Source organism: Chamaea fasciata, unplaced genomic scaffold (genome assembly GCF_029207755.1).
Source record: "Chamaea fasciata isolate MVZ Bird 193981 ecotype frontalis unplaced genomic scaffold, bChaFas1.0.hap1 SCAF_17, whole genome shotgun sequence".
Taxonomy (NCBI): domain Eukaryota; kingdom Metazoa; phylum Chordata; class Aves; order Passeriformes; family Sylviidae; genus Chamaea; species Chamaea fasciata.
In genome coordinates, this window is record NW_027094102.1 from 7,773,481 (window position 1) to 7,792,361 (window position 18,881).

The following is an 18,881-nucleotide window of genomic DNA, read 5'->3' on the forward strand; positions in this document are numbered from 1 at the left end:
TAATCAGCTGAGGAGGAGTGAGGCCGGGTATCCTAGTTCCACCTCTGGGGCTGTGCGGGGCTTGACGGGCGGCCGTGGGGACAACGAAGTGTCATTGTCATCTTCACATCCTCTTGTTCAGGGAGAGAATGAAGCGGTGACGACTCCGGACAAAAGACCCTTCACCGCTGAGCGAGACTCACCTGTGCACCAGAGCCCCCACAGCCCCCAAAACCTCCAGCCCTGCCCACAGTCCCCGGCTCCTGCCCGCCGGCAGCCCCTGCCCCACGCCGGGGGGCTCGGCCCCGCGGGATCCCACCGGGATGAACATGGTAAAGAGCCCGGAGCAGCTGGAGCAGCGGTTGGCGGGGATGGTGGCTGTCCGGGAGACGTCTCCAGCCTGGTCTGCGCTGGGAGAGGAGGGGCCGGTTTGTGTTTTGTTTCTTTTCTTTAACCCAGCTTTGCTGAGAGGCAGCGGGGAGAGCCGCGGTGGGCGCCGAGGGCTGCGGGGGGAGCGGAGCGGGGCAGGAGGAAACCGGGGGAAATGGAGGGAAGTGCCGGAGCGGGAGAGCGGAGGGGCCAGGCACAGGAAGCGGGCAGGGGGAGCCTGCCCTTCGCCCCCTGCCCTTCCCAACGAGCACATCTGCGAAATCGGCGCCTTTCTTACGGAACTGCCAACCCAGCAACTCCTTTCTTCCCAGGATTAGAGGGAAATGTTCGTTTTGGGGAGACTTAAAGGCCATTAGTGTGCACCACAGCCCAGAGCCAGCCCGGCCATTAGGGTTCTTTATTTCTTTTTGTTATTCAAACAGGGCTTGGGCTATGGCTCCATCCCAGCCATGGGTAAAGCTTCCCTCCAGCCTTTTGATATGCATGCCCCTGTCTGGAGGCAAAGTCCGAAACCTCCCCACCTCCTGGGGACATGCACCTGATAACAGGGCTGCCTGTTTTCCCGGTAAGGAAAACTGAAACCAGCCTGGGCCAGGCTGGAGGAGCAGCCCCAAGAGCAGGGGCAGGGGTCCAGTCCAGAGCATGGCCCAGCCAGGTGAGCCCTGTCCACCCTGCGCTCTTTGCCAGGTGAGCCCAGCCATCCTGCCCACTCTGCCTGCTCTGCCCATTCCAGAGTAGCTGGCCGTTGTGGCCAGGCAGGGACCAGAATTCTCTCTAAGCAGTTAATACAGTGGCATGGTCTTTAACCAGTTTGGCAAATCTTAAAGAAACTGGTATTGCAAAATGAGGGCGGGCTGTGGAGTCAGCGGGTTCATTGTCTTCTCGGTGGGATTTGGCTGCAGGGCACGTCCTGGTCACCAGGCAGTGCTGGGGCTGCTGGTGGTGCCGGGCTCTTGGGGAACTTTCAGCAGTGGAGTTGGAATTCTGCATTATTTGCCTCCTCGTGGATTCTCATCTGGAGTGCGTGGCTGTGGAGCACCCGGTGTGTTTGCAGGGTGCTGGGCAATGCAAAAACACTGCAGGGTTGGTCTCCCGTCAGCCAGCACATGTGAGGGCAGTGCTCTGTTTCTTATTATTAATGCCCTGAGTGCACATGTTGGTGTGTTTCTGCGAGGGGAGGCGAGGACAAAGAACCAAGCCTTCCTCCTGAGCAGCAGGAGGGTTGAGCTCAAAAGGCTGTGGCTCCTGCTGTGGACCCTTGGTGGTCAGTGGGCAGCAGGATGGGCTTGTGTGGCTTCAGCAGGAGAAGGGATGGGAATTGCAATTGCTGTGTAGGTTTAGGACTTTGGGAGAGGGACTTTTAATGAGCAGTTTGTGCCACGGTATGCCGTTCCCTTTCCCATCAGAGGATGGTGATGGGATGTCCTTGAGTGATCCTGGGCAGTGCAGCTGGAGAAGGGCACAGACCAAGCAGGGAGCTGAGGTGCCGGCACTCACAGCAGGACCTGTGGCCCGTGCCACGGACCCACAGAGCTGTGACCTGTGGGTCTCTGCTCTGCCAGTAAGCAGTTCCTTCTAAAAGAATAATTCTTTTTTTCCCCCCACTTTATAACGGGAATAAAGGCCATGTGGGAGCTCCCTAAGCATGTGGCAAAGCTGAGCTTGGGGCATCAAGTGTTCTGTCCTGGCTTTGTCCCTGGGGAGACCTGGCCACTGTGTCACCGTAGCCCTTCACCTCCCAATGCTAGGCTGACAGGACCCCCTTGCCTGGTGTGCTGGACGTGAGACAGTCCTGGGGCTGAGAAAGGAAAAGCCATTTTGAAGTGCAAGTTCGAACTTCCTGGACTCAGGTTCCTGACAAAGGAATGAATGCAGAGGTCATCTGAGGGTCCCAGTGGAGTTTTGTGGGTGCAGATGTTTGGGAAGGCTGGGTGATATCCTTGCCTGCTTCTGTCCTCCCTGAAGCTTACCTGCCTCATCTCCCCAGCTCCATCTTCCTTGTACCCTCTGGTTCAGGTCACCCTCATGCTGGGAGAACAGTATGTCTGACATCTCCCTGTAGGGATTCCCAAGGGAGATTAACTTGTTTTGGTAAGTTTTGCTGGTTTTGGTGCAGCATTGCTGCTAGTCAAGGCTGCTGCTGCTCTGCAGCATTGTGGGTTGGGGAGGGGGAGCAGACCAGGAGGAGCTGACCCTGACCTGGCTGTGCTGTGCCGTGGTGGATTGCTGCATCTTGGAGCATCTGGGGCCATGTGGGACCATCCGCTGGGCCAGGGGCAGGCGGCGAGTCTGGGCAGCTCCCAGGAATTGTTTGCTGGGTCTGGGAGCAGATGTGCTGCAGCAGAGGGATTTCTGCACACACAGCTGTGGGGGGTTATGCAGTGTCTGGTGCCATTCCTCTCCTCCTCCCTTTGTCGAGGGGGGAGGCAGTATGTGCACCAGGGTCTCTGCCTGAGGACGTGGCCGCTGGACACCTGTTTTCCTTTGTGTTTAAGCGTTACCAGGTTTTTAACTCTGCCCTCTGCATCCAAAACATCAGTCTCCAACTGGTCTTTGTTTGTCAGAGGTGCTGACAGATGATTTCAAAGCAGAAATCTCAATTGTTTGGGCAGTGGTTGGAGGCGATGCAGAACGAGAGTGATGCAGAAGGGGCGGTGGGCTGGGGTCTCCCTGGGGCTGAAGGGGGTGTTGCTTTGGCTTCCTAACAGGGCTGTAGGTGGGCAAAGCCCTGGGAGCTCCTCAGCTCTTAAATTACGTGCTGCTAAAATGACTGTGCTGCTGAAGAGGCAAGTTGCAGCACAGACCCATAGCCCGTCAGTGAGGCAGCATAGTTCATGGCATCTGGGTGCCTCTGGGAAAGCTGGGAGCTTCCACCTCAGGAAACAGGAGCCAGGGAGGGCACTCAAGGGAAAGGCAGCGAGCAAGGTGAGCCCCAGCTTTGAGGGGGGACACCAGGGCAGGGGGTGCTGGGCTGCTGTGGCACGGCCCCCTGCTCTGCCCCTTCACCCTGGGCGGGGGAGCTGAGGCCAAGAGCGAGGCAGGAGGAGTTTCCTCCCTCTGGGAGAGTTTCATGCAGGCTCCAGGACTTTGCCCCCCATGGCGGACTGCTTGCCTGTGCTGCTGTGGGAACAGCCCACCCACTTCTGGGGGAGGCTGGTGCTCCAGGGGTGGGCTGTCCCCTGGTTTCTACAGGGTGGCTGGTGGAGTGCAACTTACCTCCAGACAGGGTCTGTCAGAGAGAGCTGGGGCTCGGCAGCTCCAAGCCAGCATACAGATGTTGGGGGAAAACCTGTTGTTCCCTAAGGATAAGTGGGTTGCATCTGGGAGCTCTTTTAGGTGGAGCTGGTTGATCTTTAGGGCCACCACATTTGTGTGCAGGTTATGTGCAAGTGCCCTTTATTTCCCAGGACCTTTAGAGGCATCTCCTGTCATAACCCTCTGCTAAGGGCATGATGTTAAAACTGGCTCTAGGACCTCCTTCTGTCTGCTTTGCCCTCCCTGGGGCTTCCTTGCACAGCTGAAAATCCTTTCCATTCTGGCTTCTACAGGAGACCATGAAAAAGGACAAGAATCACGGACAGGATGAGGCAGACTGTAGGGCAAAGCTGATCCTCATCAACGGGGACAATGCACCTGGTGTTGTACTGGAGACGAATGGGAACCCCAGCACTCCAGGTGAGGGTCACCACACTGAGCCCAGAGGGCACCCAGGATGTGCAAGGATGCACAGGGTTGGGAATCTCACAGCCTTTGTCCCAGGGCCTTGCTGGGGGATGAAGTGTTGTGACTGTGGCCAAATTCCCTCCGTGACCTCACTGGATTTCTGTGATCCAGGTCATGGTATGGTTGTGGAAATGGGATGCTGGCTCTGCCCCTCAGTAATTTAACCCCCATGAAGTGAAGAAAACAGGGGATCCCCCCCCTCCAGCCTGCAGGGTGCCAATGACCTGAGGGGCTACATTGCTGCTCCTGGGATTCTCCAGTCAGGGTTCCCAAATCCCACCTCTTGCCTTAAATGACATGGTGACAAGCACTGAAGAGCTGGCATTAGGCCTCCTTGTGCCTCTGAGCTTTCAGAACAAGGGAGTAGATAAGAATGTCCCCATGCTTGCTGCTAATTCCTCCCAGTTTTAGGGACAGGTGGGTGATCTGGGGCTGTGGTGCCACAATGGGGAGCCCTGGGGACACCACTTGTCTCTGATCTCAGCCACCTTTCTCCGAAATGAGGTTTTGGTGTCTCCAAATTGTGATGTTCTCTGGGCGCAGTGGGAGGCTGGAGTATGCAGGGACATTTCTACAAGCCAGGTGGGCTTGTGGAGCCTGAGGCTGCTCTGTCTCTCCCAGATTCCAGGGGCCTGGGACTGCTGCCCCTGAAAAAGGAGAAGGACAGCAATGGAGACCTCTCCAAGGAGGACCTGGCCTGGCCGCTTGATCTGGCGTCAGTGCAGAGGGTAAGGGAACAGCCAGGGTGCTTTCGGGGGGGCTGTCTGAGGGGGGCATCTGGTGCTGGGATCCTCATCTCTTTCCCTCTGGCCTTCTCTTGTGCTCAGCACCAGAGGAACAGTCCAGTGATGGATGCAATACTCACCAGTGTAATATTTCAATTTTTAAATTCCTGCTTCTCATGATACCACAGCAGTAGCAGGGGGTGGCGTGGGATGCAGTGATGCCCATTACATGTTGCAGCAGCCTAATAATTATTATGCTGGTATTTTCTTTAAAGTCTTGGCTGTATTGATACACAGAAGCATCTCGTGCCTCCCACTGTTGGGATGAGCTTCTTTTAGCTGCTGTGCGCCTGGACCCCAATTTCACCCACCATCTTTTGTTGACTGGGTTGACAAACTCCCCAGGGTCTGGAAGCATTTTTGCCTTCTGGCTTTGTTGTTTTGAGTTGTATTTAGAACTCAAGTTTTGAGATCTGCCTGAGATGAGGCAGCTTCCAAAAGAAAGAGCCATAAATTCAGAGGATGAAAATTCAGCTTTCCCACTGTGTTTAGTTTGGGGGCTCTTCACTGCAAAAATCTCAATTAATTTTGAATCTCTGTTATGCTGAGTGCAGGAAACAAGTCCGAGCTGGACTGTAACTGTGACCACCAGGGAAAGGCTGCCCTGGGTGCTGCTGCAGGGCTGGCTGTGGGAAAGAGCACCCACAGGAGTGTGAGAGCATCCAGGGTGTGTATAAGTGGGTCCATGCCTGGGACCGGTGCTTTGCTGTGGCCTGTTGTTCTCCTGGCATCCCAGTCCTCCCAGCTGTGCCTCCTGCTGTCTCTGTCATGCTGGGTGCAGTGGGCTGCAGCAGTGGGGCTCCTGAGCCTTGCAGAGATGCTGTGGAGCAGAAAGTTGTCCAAAAGGGCTCAGCACAAGGTGCCTCCAGCATCCACCTGCTTCCTCTCACCTTCCCCAAGGCACTGCCTGTGGTGCTCAGCCCCATGAGGCACAGACTGTCCATGTCCCCATGTGAGGAGGGTGCCCATGCCATGACACTCTCTGTTCTGGTAGCAGGTGCAGCCCTGGGGCAGTGCTGGGTGGGAGAGCAGCCTCAGGCAGAAGCCCACCCTCTGCCTCATGTTCCAGGCAGGGCGGACCCGGCACGAGATGCGGATCAAAGAACCACCACGCAGTGTGGGGACTCTCAGGGACCTGCCAACTCCGATGCGGGTGAGGGTCTGGCAGGGCCAGGGCTTCCCTGGGACTTCCCTGGGGCTTCCTTGGGGATCCAGAGACCTGCACTACTGTTGTGCCCCGGTGAAGTGTCTCCAGAGATGGTGCAGCCTTCCTGTGCCTCAGTTTCCCCTTTGAAGGGGGTGTGTTTATTTGCTATTTTTAGCCCCTGCTATGAACTGAGTATGTTGAGCACCCTGGGGTGGATTTGGGAAAGGAAAATGGGAGGGGGCAGTGGTGCACCATTTGCTCTGGGTCTGGCAGGTAAAAGCAGAGCAGTTCTCCTGCAGACAGCCTGTGAAGGGCTCTCCTCTCTATTCATGGCTGCAGTGGTGCCCTCAGTCCCTGGCTCCCCCTCTCCGATCCCAGCTGCAAGGCTGGGGAATGGCACAGGGCTGGGTGTGATGTGGGGAATGGGGGGTGACATGGGGCAGGTCTCTGCTCCCCCTGTCCCTCTCCCTGCTGCACTCACTCTTCTGCCTCCACCATGCAGAGCTCCAGGCGTCGCTCAGCCGTGTCCACACCCGTGACCATCGACCTGACAGAGGACGACTCCCAGGACTCATCCCAGAGCAGCAGCACACTCTCTGGTAGCAGCTCCCAGGAGGGGCAGAACGGCTCTGCTGAGCTGGGGGCAGAGGAGTCAGAGAGCAGAGACATGGGCATGGCGCTGGAATACCAGGTACGGATGGGCTGAACTCTGCCCCTGCACCCAGCATGGTGTGGGGCAAGGATAAACCCCTGTGACTTGTCCCAAAACAAACTGGAAACCTCAGTGCTGTTTCTCCTGCCCACCCTTCCCTGCATGCCTGGGGTGTGATGGTGCCGGGCTGCCTCCATCTATCAGGCTTGGATGCTTTGGGGACCAGCCCCACCAAGCTGCCACTGGTGCCACACGTGGACCCCCCGAGACACGCATGCGTATGGCGTGTGCCGTGCCCTGCTGAGACAGGCAGTTGCATGTGCAGAAAGCATTTCTGTTGGGGATGCTGGAGAGAACTGAAGCTGCTGGGGCTGCAGAGCAGGATTCAGTGCCTGCAGGCCACAGGGCAGGGCCCCAGACTTGCAGGAATTGGGCAATTGCGTCTTGCTGCATAATTAAGTACCTAATTGCCGAACAAAGCTGGGAAGGAGGTCTCTGCAGGCAGAGAGGTGACTTTGCTCCATGTGAGGTGCCTTGCTGTGCACAGCAAGGCCTACGATGGGCTACACCAACATTTTTGGTTCTTCTTTTCCTTCTCTTTTTTTCGCTCTGCCACATTTCCTGCTCTCCCCAGTAGGAGCAAGAGGAGGGTGGGTGGGTGTCCTCTCTATGGAGTGCAGCCACACAACACAGGCTGAGCTCTGAGCCCTGTGAAGGGGCTGCCCTTTGCCAAGGAGGAGCCTCATCTGCTGAGGGCAGCCAGGGAACAACCTTGGTGCAAGGCTTCCCCATGTTTGCAGAGACCCTGGAGGGGGAGGCAGGAGTGGACACGCACGGGGCTCGGTGCCAGGTGGGCCGTGCAGGATGGAGCACGCACCACGCCGTGTGCCAGGCACGGGCTCGGCATGGGACTGGCACACACAGGCCTCCCCACTAAGCTTCAGCGTGGATCAGGGCTGGGATCCAGTGCTGCTGGGGCAGAATGGCTTGGCCCTGTGCTTGAGGGGAGGGGGTTGCAGTTTTTGTAGATCACTGCACAGAGGTTCCACACGCGTGACACATACGAGGACACACCAGGGCTGTCCCCTGTGCTCCTGGGCTCTCCTGTGCAACTGCCCAGACAAAATGGGGAGTTTGTACTTTTGGCTGATCTGTTGTGTTGTGCTTTCAGGATGGGAAGGAGTTTGGAATTGGGGAGCTCGTCTGGGGCAAGATCAAAGGTTTTTCCTGGTGGCCTGCGATCGTTGTGTCCCACAGAGTCACAGCCAAGCGCCAGGCAGTCTCGGGCATGCGGTGGGTGCAGTGGTTTGGAGACGGGAAGTTCTCTGAGGTAAGCCTGCTGCCCAGCCATAAACACCCTTCCCTGGACATTTCTGCCCCACTCCTGAGGGTGGCTGTGCACTGTATGTGCTCCTTCAGCCTCCCAGGCCTCCCCTCCCAGTGTTAAGTGTAGCAGGTTCTCATGGCTCTGGTGTCTGTAACTAATGACTGGTAGGTTGGTGATAGCATCCTGACATGGGGACATCTGCCTGGCCACTTCACAGGGTTTTGTCTGTGCTCCAGAGCTTCCCCTGTCACTCCCTGCCTGGAGAGGGACGCCCCCTCAGTGCCCCATCACCCTCATGGAATCAGAGTATCCTGAGTTGAAAGGGTCCCACAAGGATCTTCGAGTTATATTCCTTCCCTGCACAGGACAACCCTAAAATCCCACCATATTCCCAAGAGTGTCATCCAAACACTCCTTGGACTCTGTCAGGCTCATGCCATGACCACTTCCCTGGGGAGCCTGTTCTAGTGCCCAACCATGAACCTTTTCCTGATATCCAACCCCTCCCATGCTGCAGGCAGGAGGAAATGCTGTGCTGCTGTCACGCCAGCAGTGCCAGCAGAGGGTGCAGCCCACCCATCCTTGTCACTCTGCTGCTCTTGGCAAAGCTGCCACAGGGCTTCCTTGTGTGGCCACAGTGCTGGGGGGATATGGCCAAGCAAGGCGTTCCCATCTCACAGGTGAGATCTTGGTGCTCTCTCCCAGGTTTCTGCAGACAAACTGGTGGGATTGATGGCCTTTAGGCAGCATTTCAATTCCTCCACGTTCAACAAGCTGGTGTCCTACCGCCGTGCCATTTACCATGCCCTGGAGGTAACCACCAGGGGTGGGTGGGTGGGTGGGTGAGGAGGTGGTGCCAGCTGAACCAGCTGGGCTGGGGGGTCAGTGGGATGGGATGCAGTAAAACCCTCCTTCACTGTTGAGATTATTTCCAAGTGCAGCTGTGGAGCCAGACTCTGCTTATCCTGAGGGTTTAGGGGTAGCTACTGCTGCTCCAGGGTCTCACTGCTCCAGAACCCCAGGCCAGGCTCCCTGTGAGGGCTTGGACCATGGCAGCAGGGCAGTGCCAGGCTGGCCAGAGGTGTCCCAGGTCAGTGCCAGATGCCCTTTATAGTCAGGGCTGGTGCTGAGCACCTGTGAATCCAGTCCCTATCCAAGGGATGCATCACATGTCAGCATATGGGGCTGCAGACCCACAGGCACCTCTTCTGCCTTTTTTTCCTGCCACTTGCCAGGGAGCAGAATCTGGGCAAGAGCTGTGGCTGGGCTGTCCCTGCTTCTGGCTCCACTGGGGCTGGTGTGGACAAATGGGCTCATTGCAGGGATGGAGACACCGGAGTGTGGCTAAGGGCACACCCAGAGCGGGAATCCATCAGCTGCCACTGTCTCAGGGCCACCAAATCCCACAAATGTGTGTTTGTGGGGAGGAGGGGGCCTGGGGCTGTGGCCCCGGCAGGCTGTGGCTGCTCCCCTGACAGAGACCACCCTGTCACCCTGTTCCCTGCTGCCCATCCTCATCAGGTTGCCCGAAGCCGGTCGGGGAAGACGTTTACAACTGGCCCCAAGGAGTCACTGGAGGAGCAGCTGAAGCCCATGATTGATTGGGCAATCACTGGATTCAAACCCCTGGGGCTCAAGGGACTGCGGCCACCCAAAGGCTCAGGTGAGGTGGTGGCATCAGCTGGCTGTGGACTGGTGGGAGGCTGGCATGGGCAGTGGCCACTGGGGGCTGGCCCTGGCTGAGCCTGCTCACCCTGTGCTGTGGCCACGCCAGTCCAGTCCCAAGGTGATTCTGGGGCTTCTCACTGGGACCCCTCAGTGCCACTGCAAAAAGCTGGAGGCTTTTACACCCTCCATCCCCATGGAAATTTGACCTGGCAGAGCCTTGTGCCATGTGTGGGGACCTGGGTGGCCAGGAGGGGTCCTGCTGTGGTTTGGGTGAGACCTGGTAGGGCTTGGCAGGAGGTGCCCTGGGACAGTCCTGAGGCTGGAGGCTTGTCCTGAAGGAGGTTCCTTTTCCTTATAGAGAATGGCATGCTGAAGAATGGGACAGAGGAGGTGGTGTCCCTTGAACAGTGTCCCCCCACTAAGAGGCTGAAGACCTACCCCTGCAACAACAGCAAGGAGCAGCGTGTGGAAGAGGACCAGACCCGAGGTAATGAACAGAGAGAGCTGGGGAGTGCCTTGGCCTGGGCCATGCACCCTGAGAGCACTGGGAAACCATTCTGGAAAAGAACTTGGCTCTTCCCAGGGACCATGAGCCTGGTTTCTGAAGACCGAAGCTTTTTGTGGTCTAGTGGTGTTGACTTGTGCCTTACAAGACACCAGCAAACCCAACTGCAAAGACATGGGCTGGGCTCCACCACTGGCTCAGTTTGGAGCATGACCATGTGCTGCTACACTGAGCTCTAATACCTCCGTCAGTGAAAGGATGTGGGTTCTGCACCAAAATCTCTCAGCAAAGCTGGAGTAGTTCTAATGCAAGAAATAAGGCACCTGTACACAGAGTGGATTTAGAGTTTGTTACACAAAGAATAATAAACCTTTTTTTCCCATTTTCTTTTTTTTCAATTTTATGAAGAGCAAATGGTATCCGAAGTTGCGAACAACAGCGGGAAGCTGGAAGGTAAACACTGGCCCTGTCTCTCCTTGGAAGAGGTGGGAGGTGCTGGGGGGGTGCTCAGCAAGTGTCATGGGTCCCTTTTCAACTGCACCATGTAGGAGGGGGGAAAGTGCTGTGAGTGCTGAGGGGGACAGGATGGTATGTGGATCATCCATGGGGAGCCACAGCTGCATCTGCATGTGGCTCCAAGGGCAGGCCCCATTTGGATGCAGTTCTGAGGGGAGGCCTTATCCAGATGCTGCTCTAAGGGGAGGCTCCAGCCTCAGCAGCCTGTGGTGGGGTGTAAGGGGTGCCTGCCCTGGGTGGTCCCTGCCGTGGGTGAGTGTAGCCCTCTGTCCCATAGACAGCTGTTTGTCCTGCGGGAGGAGGAACCCGGCCATCTTCCACCCACTGTTCAAGGGGGGCCTCTGCCAGACATGCAGGGTAAGTGCTGCTGTGCTGGGGATGAGTGGGACCCTGGGATCAGAGGATGGGGCTGAGGTCCAGCCAGTGCTCCTGGGACAGGGGCTGGCTGTGCCAGGTCCTGGCCATGCTGTGTCCCCCATGGGGCTGTCCCTCAGCATGTTCTCACCACCTGAAACACCAAAGATGTGCATCTCTGAGCCCTCATTGTGTACTGGGGATGGTGCAAATCTGTGTTCTCCACCCTCTGGGCACAGCTCCTGATCCTCTGTCCTTCTCTGCTCCTGGATGTCATTTTGCTAGGATAGATTCCTGGAGTACTTCTACATGTATGACGAAGATGGGTACCAGTCCTACTGTAGTGTCTGCTGCGCAGGCAAGGAGCTGCTGCTCTGCAGCAACACCAGCTGCTGCAGGTGAGCCCCACATCTCTCCTCCTGGGGCTGAGGGCCTGGCATCATTCCCAGGGAGCTGCAGGAAACAGAGTCCTCCATGAGCCTGGGCAGGGGCTGTGCTCCCCAGTTGGCTGCCAGGCAGCATATCCCAACAGAGCTTACCTGCCCTTACTGAGCCAAGTATCACCTGAATAAGCCCAGTGGAGGTTGGCAGGAGACTTACCCATGTCTTGGTCACCAGCTTGTGTTAGCAGCCCTAAAAACCAGGGTACTGCCTGGAAAAGATATCCTGTAAAATGGTGGGTGCATGGCAGGGGAGACTCCAGGAGAAGCTGGGGTGACCCAAAAGGGTTGCTGGGGTGATAAGCACAAGCTGTTGTGGTTTGGGCAGGTGCTTCTGTGTGGAGTGTCTGGATGTGCTGGTAGGGCGAGGTACGTCGGGCAGAGTGAAAGACCAGGAGCCCTGGAACTGCTACATGTGCCAGCCCCAGCAGAACCACGGCGTGCTGCAGCGCCGGCAGGACTGGAACACTCGCCTGCAGGACTTCTTCACCAGTGACAAGGGACAGGAATACGTAAGGGCTGTGAGCAGGGAGCTCAGTATGCTGGGATGTGGGGAAGAGGGTCACTGAGGGCAGGATGAGCGACCTGGACTTCCTCTTCCCTCTTGCCTTGGTCTTGTTCATCCACCCTTTCCAAGGGTGCCAGGCTCTTGGTCCCACAGATGCTCTCCTGAAGGTGGAGGTGCTGCATTCAGAGCCTTATGGGACAATGCAGCACTGCCAGGGTTGGGGATTCATGGCTCTCTCCATTGCAGGCTGCACCCAAAATCTACCCAACAGTTCCTCCAGCCAAGAGGAGACCGATTCGAGTGCTCTCGTTGTTCGATGGGGTGGCAACAGGTGAGGCAGTAGGGAAGCACGGCTGGGCAGCTCTGGGCAGTGGCCATTGGGGATGAATCATTCCAGGGCTCAAACCTGTCTCTAAAAGCCTGGTGGGGAGGAGGGGGTAAAAGCAGGGAGATCCCCATCAGAGGATGGATGAGGGCAGGGTCTCCCTTTCCTGCTGGACAGGGCTGTGAAGGAGGGGAGGGATGGACAGAGGGCATGGAAAGGGAAGGGATGGAAGGAGGACATGTGTGGGCACCTCACAGAGGTGTTCCTGCTGTGCAGAGTGTGATCTGGGGTGGCTGGTTCCCTGAGAAGCCAGAGCTGTGGGGACACCAGTAACCTGTGAAATGCCTGAGGGCAACTGGTTTGGCTCAGTTCACTCAGCTCTGGCATTCTGCTTTCTGGGAGCAAACCTGCCTGCAGGAATAGGTCAAATCAAAGTTTACTCACCCTGAAGTGCTGTTTGACTACACCCACCTAGGAAATCCAGGAGCGGCCACATCGAGCGGTGCTGACGAAGGAGACTTGGAGGCTAAAGAGAGCAGAGCGACCTCAGACCTCTGTCCGTTGGCAGGGTACACGGTGCTGAAGGACTTGGGCATCCAAGTGGAGAAGTACATTGCCTCAGAGATCTGCGAGAACCCCATTGCTGCCAGCACCCTGCGGCCCGAGGGCAACATCACCTACGTGCACGACGTCAGGAACATAACCAAGAGAAATGTGAGCTCTGCTTCTGTGGGAGCCTGAGGGGCATGGCACCATGGGGGCATGGCTCTCACCCCACCAGCTCTGGGACAAGCTTGTGCCTTGCCCCGTTGGGGAGGAGAGACCCATTTCTGTGGCATCTCCTAATGGTCTGGATTGTCTGTTCTCTGTAGATTGAGGAATGGGGTCCCTTTGACCTGGTGATCGGTGGAAGCCCCTGTGACGATGTGTCCCTTGTCAACCCAACAAGGAAGGCACTGTTTGGTAAGACTGCTTTCCCTCTGCTGGGCTGCATAACTTAAAGGTGTTCCTGGGGCATGGAGCCACCCTACAGCCTGGGGAAGTGGTTCAGCCCCAGGGCGTATTGGTGATGGGCTGTTTCCATACCCCTCTTGGCAGGGAGGGCAGCCAGGTCCCCCAGCCCCACACCCTGTGTCCCAGCTGGTCCCAACCTGCTGCTCGGCTTTTTCCTTGCAGAAGGAACCGGGAGGCTGTTCTTCGAGTTCTACCACCTGCTCAACTACGCTCGTCCCAAGGCAGGCGAGGAGCGGCCCTTCTTCTGGATGTTTGAGAATGTGGTGGCCATGAGGATCAACGACAAGAGGGACATTTCCCGGTTTCTGGAGGTAGGGATTGCTGACAGCTGTGGGAAAGGCATTGGAGCAGGTGACATTCGCTGGGCTGTGCAGGGTGTGCCGGGTGTGAGGGTCTGGCTATGGTTTCCTGTGGCCCTGATGCTGGAAAACCCCCTGCCCCGGTGCACATGCCAAGGAATCAAGTTTAGTCTTGGCTCTGGATCCTCCCCTCTGGCTTCCATCAGGTGAAACCCAAGCACTAGTCCTCTGGGGGAGGGGTTTTGCCAGCCTTGCAGAAAGCATCTGTTCCCAGCAATGCTTGTTATTTCTAGGGAGAGGGTGGGGTCAGGACTTGGGAAGGAGTTTTAACTCTGTGGTAGCCAGGATGAGTTGTGTGTCAGCAGGGACCACTGGTGTAAAATCACCATTGAAGGCTGACAGTCCTGATCCTGATCCTTGGGAGCCAGCACTGAGCACCCTGTGGTGGTCAGCAGCTGCTGGCCATGGCCCTGGCCTGGGAGCTCCTGTGGCCACCCAGGCCATTCTCTGGTGTGAAACAGAGTTTGTGGGAGCTACATAATTTTGAGGATTTGGTGAAGACTTCTAAGTCCCTGCAGTGCAGTGGGAAGGACTGCCCATGAAAGAGAGAATCAAGCCAACATTTCCTCTAACTTTTATTTCCCCTCTTTTTGACCCCCAGTGTAATCCAGTTATGATTGATGCAATCAAGATATCAGCTGCCCACCGAGCTCGTTACTTCTGGGGCAACCTCCCCGGGATGGACAGGTAATCAATCAGTCTGCTGTCCTCTTGGATCTCTCGCGGTAGTTTTGGTTTGTTTTGTAGTGCCCGTTGGTGTGGGTTTTTTTGTCTCCCTGGCTCTAAGCCTAGCTCCTGGGAGCGAGGAGCCACAGCTCCTGCATGGGGCAGCTTCCCTGCAGTGATGTGCTCATGATAATTAATGCACTTACTAAAAAGTAGTGATGAGACTGCAGGGGAGGAGTGTTCCCCTGCCCTGGTCCTGAAGGTTTTGGAGGGAGGAGTGATGGGGCTTGCTCAGGATGCTGTGTGGTGGGCCTGGCTGGGGGTGTACACGTGGACTGGCTTTGGGGTGAGGCCCAGGCTGATGTGGTGTGCTGTATGGCAGCCCTGTGCCCTGGTCAGTGACATGGTTGTGGGTTTATGGAGAGGAACTGAGTGGCTGCTGTGGCTGTGGTGGGTGGTGCGGGAGAGCTCACACTAGAGCCAGCAGCTCCTGTGGCAAAGCATGAGTGCACCCTGTTTTGCACTTTACACATCCCGTAGCACCCTGAATTCATGGCAAAACAAACAGAAGTAGACAAAGCCAATTGCAAGCAGTCCTGCACACCGAGTAACCTGAAGGTGTTGCATCATGGATGCTTCTGGCCAGTAAACACAAGACTGGGGTTAAATAGTTTTGCTTGCTTATATTTAAATTGCAAGTATTTGTTGGAGTTAACACTGAGCTAAAGGCATTTGAAAGTAAAATAACAATTCCAAGCCTTTGTCATGTGAAATGGCTCTTGGACTTTCATCTGATTGTAAGGGAAGTGCCCAGCCCATGACTCAGAGCTACCCAGAGCTACTCAGTCCTATCTCCATGGAGTAGCCCTGAGGCAATGCTCGCAGAGGTGCTGCTGAGCAGAGGCAGGCGGGATGCCCAGGCAAAGGAGCCTTGCCAGGAAGTCCTACAAGGCGGAGGGCACTGGGGATGGTGGGAAGTCACTGGCCTGGCTCCATCCAGAATGCTGACACTGCTCAGGTCACATGGGGCTCCAATTGTGCTGGAATGCTGAATCCCCTCCCCATAGGAGACTCCCAATGCTCATTGTCTTTGGGTGGCCTGGGAGCAGTGCTGCCCAGGGAAAGGGATTCCTGCTCCTGCTCTGCCTCACCTACCCTCTGCTGCCTCTGCTCCGCAGGATCTTTGGCTTCCCCCTCCCCTACACGGATGTCTCCAACATCAGCCGCGGGACTCGCAAGAAGCTGCTGGGGGGCGGATCGTGGAACGTCCCTGTCATCCGGCACCTCTTCTCCCCACTCAAGGATTACTTTGCCTGTGAATAGTCCCTCGTCTCTCTGGTAAAGATGCACAGCACCGCTGCTGTGGTGGGAGAGGGACGGGCTCGGCCACCGGACTGCCAGGGCCCCGTCCCTCCCCGGCCACGTGCCGCGGGACGGCAGCCTGGCCCCACCGGGAGAGCCGAGGAATGTCTGTAACCAAAGAACCTGGCAGGGTAATAACTTCTTTAAAGGGACTAGCAGTGATACGTAGGAAATGATGGACGAAGCTTTAATTACCCAGCACACAAAGCTCTATGCATCACTGATGAGTCTCATCCTCCAGAGCATTAACTATTCCGGTTTAGCCTGGAGCCGGGAAGTCACCACTTGCTGAGCAGCCAGTGTGCAGGGCAGCTGCCGGGGAGCTGCAGGCAAACCTGAACTACAGCGAATTGGTGCTTTTCCTAAACAAACAAAACCTCTTGAAGTAACTGCCAAAAACCCCCCAAACCATAGCAGCAGGTGTAAGGGACCCTGCTTAGATTACACACTGAACACAGGATCATACAGAAACCAAATCTTTTTTGTTTTTATTTTTTTTATAAATTTTAATTTTGTTGTTTTAATGTCTATTGCTGCTTTAAGGCATTACATAAGAATGTGGAGATTCCTAGACCTGAATGTAGCTGAAACTGAACTGTGAGGTGATAGAATTACTTTTCTAGCTAGAACTAAAGAAATATTGTTTTATATGTTTTGTTGTAGTTTACAAATATTCACTACTTATTTTTAAAGCATCTAAAACCTTTCCTTGCATTTTAAAATCCTGCTGAATGGTTTGAAAGCTTACACAGTAACTGGAGCAGAGAGGATTTGGGCTCCAGGGCCTGTAAAGGAATATGTTCTTGGAGCATCCATTTCCCAAATGAATGTGGTATGTCAGCAGGAAGGACAGTGTAATGGTCAATGGCACCCTCAAATCTCAGCACCCCTAATGTCATGTAGGATGTCATGAACCCAGGCAGTGGTGGCAGGGCATTCCTTCCGGGAAAAATCCCACCCAACCCTCCTGGAGTGCAGCGACCAGGAGTGCATCACTGCTCTTGCCTGTGCCCACCTCATGCAGTGCACAGGGAATGGGACAGTGAGGCAGGAAAACACTGCCACTGCTGGGGGGTCTTGGGGGTCTGCAGGCAGGGGCTGTACCTCTCCTCCCCTGTGCATCTCTGTGCACAGAGTTGGGATTGTTTGCCCAGCCCCAGCCTGGCAGCACCCTGGGGGCTCCTGGGGCTGTACCCCAAAACTGGGCGCTCCTGCCACCACTGTGCTCACTTTTATTTGCCTTCCTCTACTCCCCAGCTTTGCCAGAGTGATTATCATGCTGTCCATGAAGTCCTGGGCATGCTGAGCCTGTGGCCACCGTGAAGGTGCAGGTGCCTGTGTCCATTTCCACCAGGTTTTCTGTAGCTACTGGGCTACTGTTCCAGCAGGCATCTCTGGGGATTCTGAATTCCAATGCACATTTCAATGCACTGAAACAACTCCCCCCTTGGTCCCTCTGTCTTCCCCTACCTCTGCTGTTCACCTGTCACCTGACTCTGGAAGAGCCCTCGGACACCTTCTCAAAATTATTCAGGTTCAAACCATGGGCTAACCCTCCACCCACTCAATGCCAGGCTGCCTTGCTCTCTTGCAAGGTGCTATACAGCATCACTGGGAAGACCTTTTCTCCCAGCTCCTTCTACCTCTCTGGCACCCCTGTCCTTGTGGTGGAGGACAGCAGCCTCCTATTTTCCACCCTTGTGTGCAGTTTTCCATCCCAGCTCTGAGGACCATCTTCTCTTGGTCTCCAATCCAAGGCTGTGCTTGGGAATGGACAGCAAGGGAAGCCCAGGTAGTTTAAAGGCTTTTTTCCCCGTTTTAACCTCGAGGTTACTCGTTAGAGAGATCTCCTTAGGGGTTAATTCTCAGTGACTTGTTCAAACCACATGCTTTAGTTACGAAAACTCTGAGGAAAGCCAAGCAGGCTGGTCCATGTCACTGCTGGCACCTCCAATGCTTGACAAATGCTTGGGGACATGTAGCACCCTCTTGTCACCAGCCCCTGGACTGGGAACATGGTTCTGTGCATGCTGGAGGTGTTTGGGAAGCCTTGGCCTTGCCAGCGCTGCACCAGCTGCTTTTGGACTCCTTGCCAATCTGTGATCCTTATGTTGAGCTGGACCCCAGCCATAACACTAATTCCTCATCCCAGGTCCTTGCAGTCCCTGTTTGGAGCCCAGTGTGGGGCCTGAGGGCAAACAGCCATCCAGTGCAGGGGCTCAGGGTGACAGCCATCCTCTGGTCTGATGGGCTTGGTTTTTCCAGACTGGGTGAACACGGTGCCCTCCACTCCTTGGCATCCCTGATCTTAGATACTCCAAATCTCACATCCTTTCCTATCTGATCAAAAGGAAAACAAATAGATGAGGGAAAAAAAAGGACTTGGGGAAAGTAAACAAAGATAAAAGAGGAATGAGAATTGTCTTGGCATTAAGCTCACTTGATGAGAATTGTAGTAGACAAGTCTTCCTTGAAATGTTTTTCCCTGTAAGAGCTGCCTTTTATTATGAGTTTATGAAACGTTGTTAAGGGAGGGGGATCTCAGAAATTCCTTTTTAATACTTTTTAAAGGTTTCTAACTCTCCCTGGTGCTATTTTTTTAGGTTAAGGATTTTTAATGTTGAACATATTGCGGGTTTTTATACAATAAATGTATCATTTTTAAACCATTTTCACATTTTTTGTATCTGGAGTATGGAAACTCACAACTCTGTCTTGTCCACATGATTTCACTGGTTTCCATGTGGGAAAAAAAATATGTTGAGTTTACCATTTATCATGTCTGATTAAAAATGAGTATTTCTGTACGGCTGGACAGTCTCATTAGGTAAATAAAGGGTTCACAGTGGGAGGGGGCCACAGCCAGGGAGCCAAGCTGGCCCTGTCCTGCCGCTGAGGTGACACCAGTGACACCAAGGTGGCAGGCGCTTGTGTGCCAGGAGATTTGGAGCCGTGCCGGGCTGTGCTGCTGGGTTCGGGGCCAGATTGTGCCAGGCGTCGCTGCCGGGCTGTGCCAGGGGTTCGGAGCTCGGCTGTGCCGGGGCTCGGTGCCGAGGGGCTGTGCCGGGTATCGGTGCCGAGGGGCTGTGCCGAGGGGCTGTGCCGGGTATCGGTGCCGAGGGGCTGTGCCGAGGGGCTGTGCCGGGCTGTGCCGAGGGGCT

The 18,881-nt window shown here is 55.6% G+C and overlaps 1 protein-coding gene across 4 annotated transcripts; it reads left to right on the forward strand.

Moving 5' to 3' along the window:
• Positions 1-302: 302 nt before the first annotated feature.
• DNMT3B (DNA methyltransferase 3 beta) lies at positions 303-16,715 on the forward strand. 4 transcript variants are annotated; one of them, XM_066198693.1, is made up of 19 exons: positions 303-407; positions 3,918-4,044; positions 4,714-4,820; positions 5,875-6,030; positions 6,527-6,715; positions 7,848-8,006; positions 8,709-8,816; positions 9,525-9,666; positions 10,030-10,158; positions 10,585-10,629; positions 10,970-11,049; positions 11,332-11,444; positions 11,815-11,998; positions 12,241-12,325; positions 12,795-13,033; positions 13,192-13,282; positions 13,496-13,644; positions 14,294-14,379; positions 15,537-16,715. In XM_066198693.1, exons 1-19 carry the CDS (start codon positions 303-305, stop codon positions 15,679-15,681), a joined length of 2,439 nt encoding a protein of 812 aa, XP_066054790.1. In that variant the 3' UTR covers positions 15,682-16,715. The 4 variants fall into 4 exon arrangements, with proteins under 4 accessions (XP_066054790.1, XP_066054791.1, XP_066054792.1 ...); XM_066198694.1 differs by having other exon boundaries at positions 12,888-13,033; positions 13,418-13,644; XM_066198695.1 differs by having other exon boundaries at positions 5,947-6,030.
• The last annotated feature ends 2,166 nt before the right edge of the window (positions 16,716-18,881 follow it).

Bases quoted from the DNA above. Each gene is read 5' to 3' on its own strand.
- DNMT3B (XM_066198693.1), top strand. From the start codon at position 303: ATGAACATGGTAAAGAGCCCGGAGCAGCTGGAGCAGCGGTTGGCGGGG. The intron at 10,630-10,969 runs GTAAACACTGGC...TCTGTCCCATAG, and splicing joins CAACAGCGGGAAGCTGGAAG to ACAGCTGTTTGTCCTGCGGG. The intron at 13,034-13,191 runs GTGAGCTCTGCT...TGTTCTCTGTAG, and splicing joins GGAACATAACCAAGAGAAAT to ATTGAGGAATGGGGTCCCTT.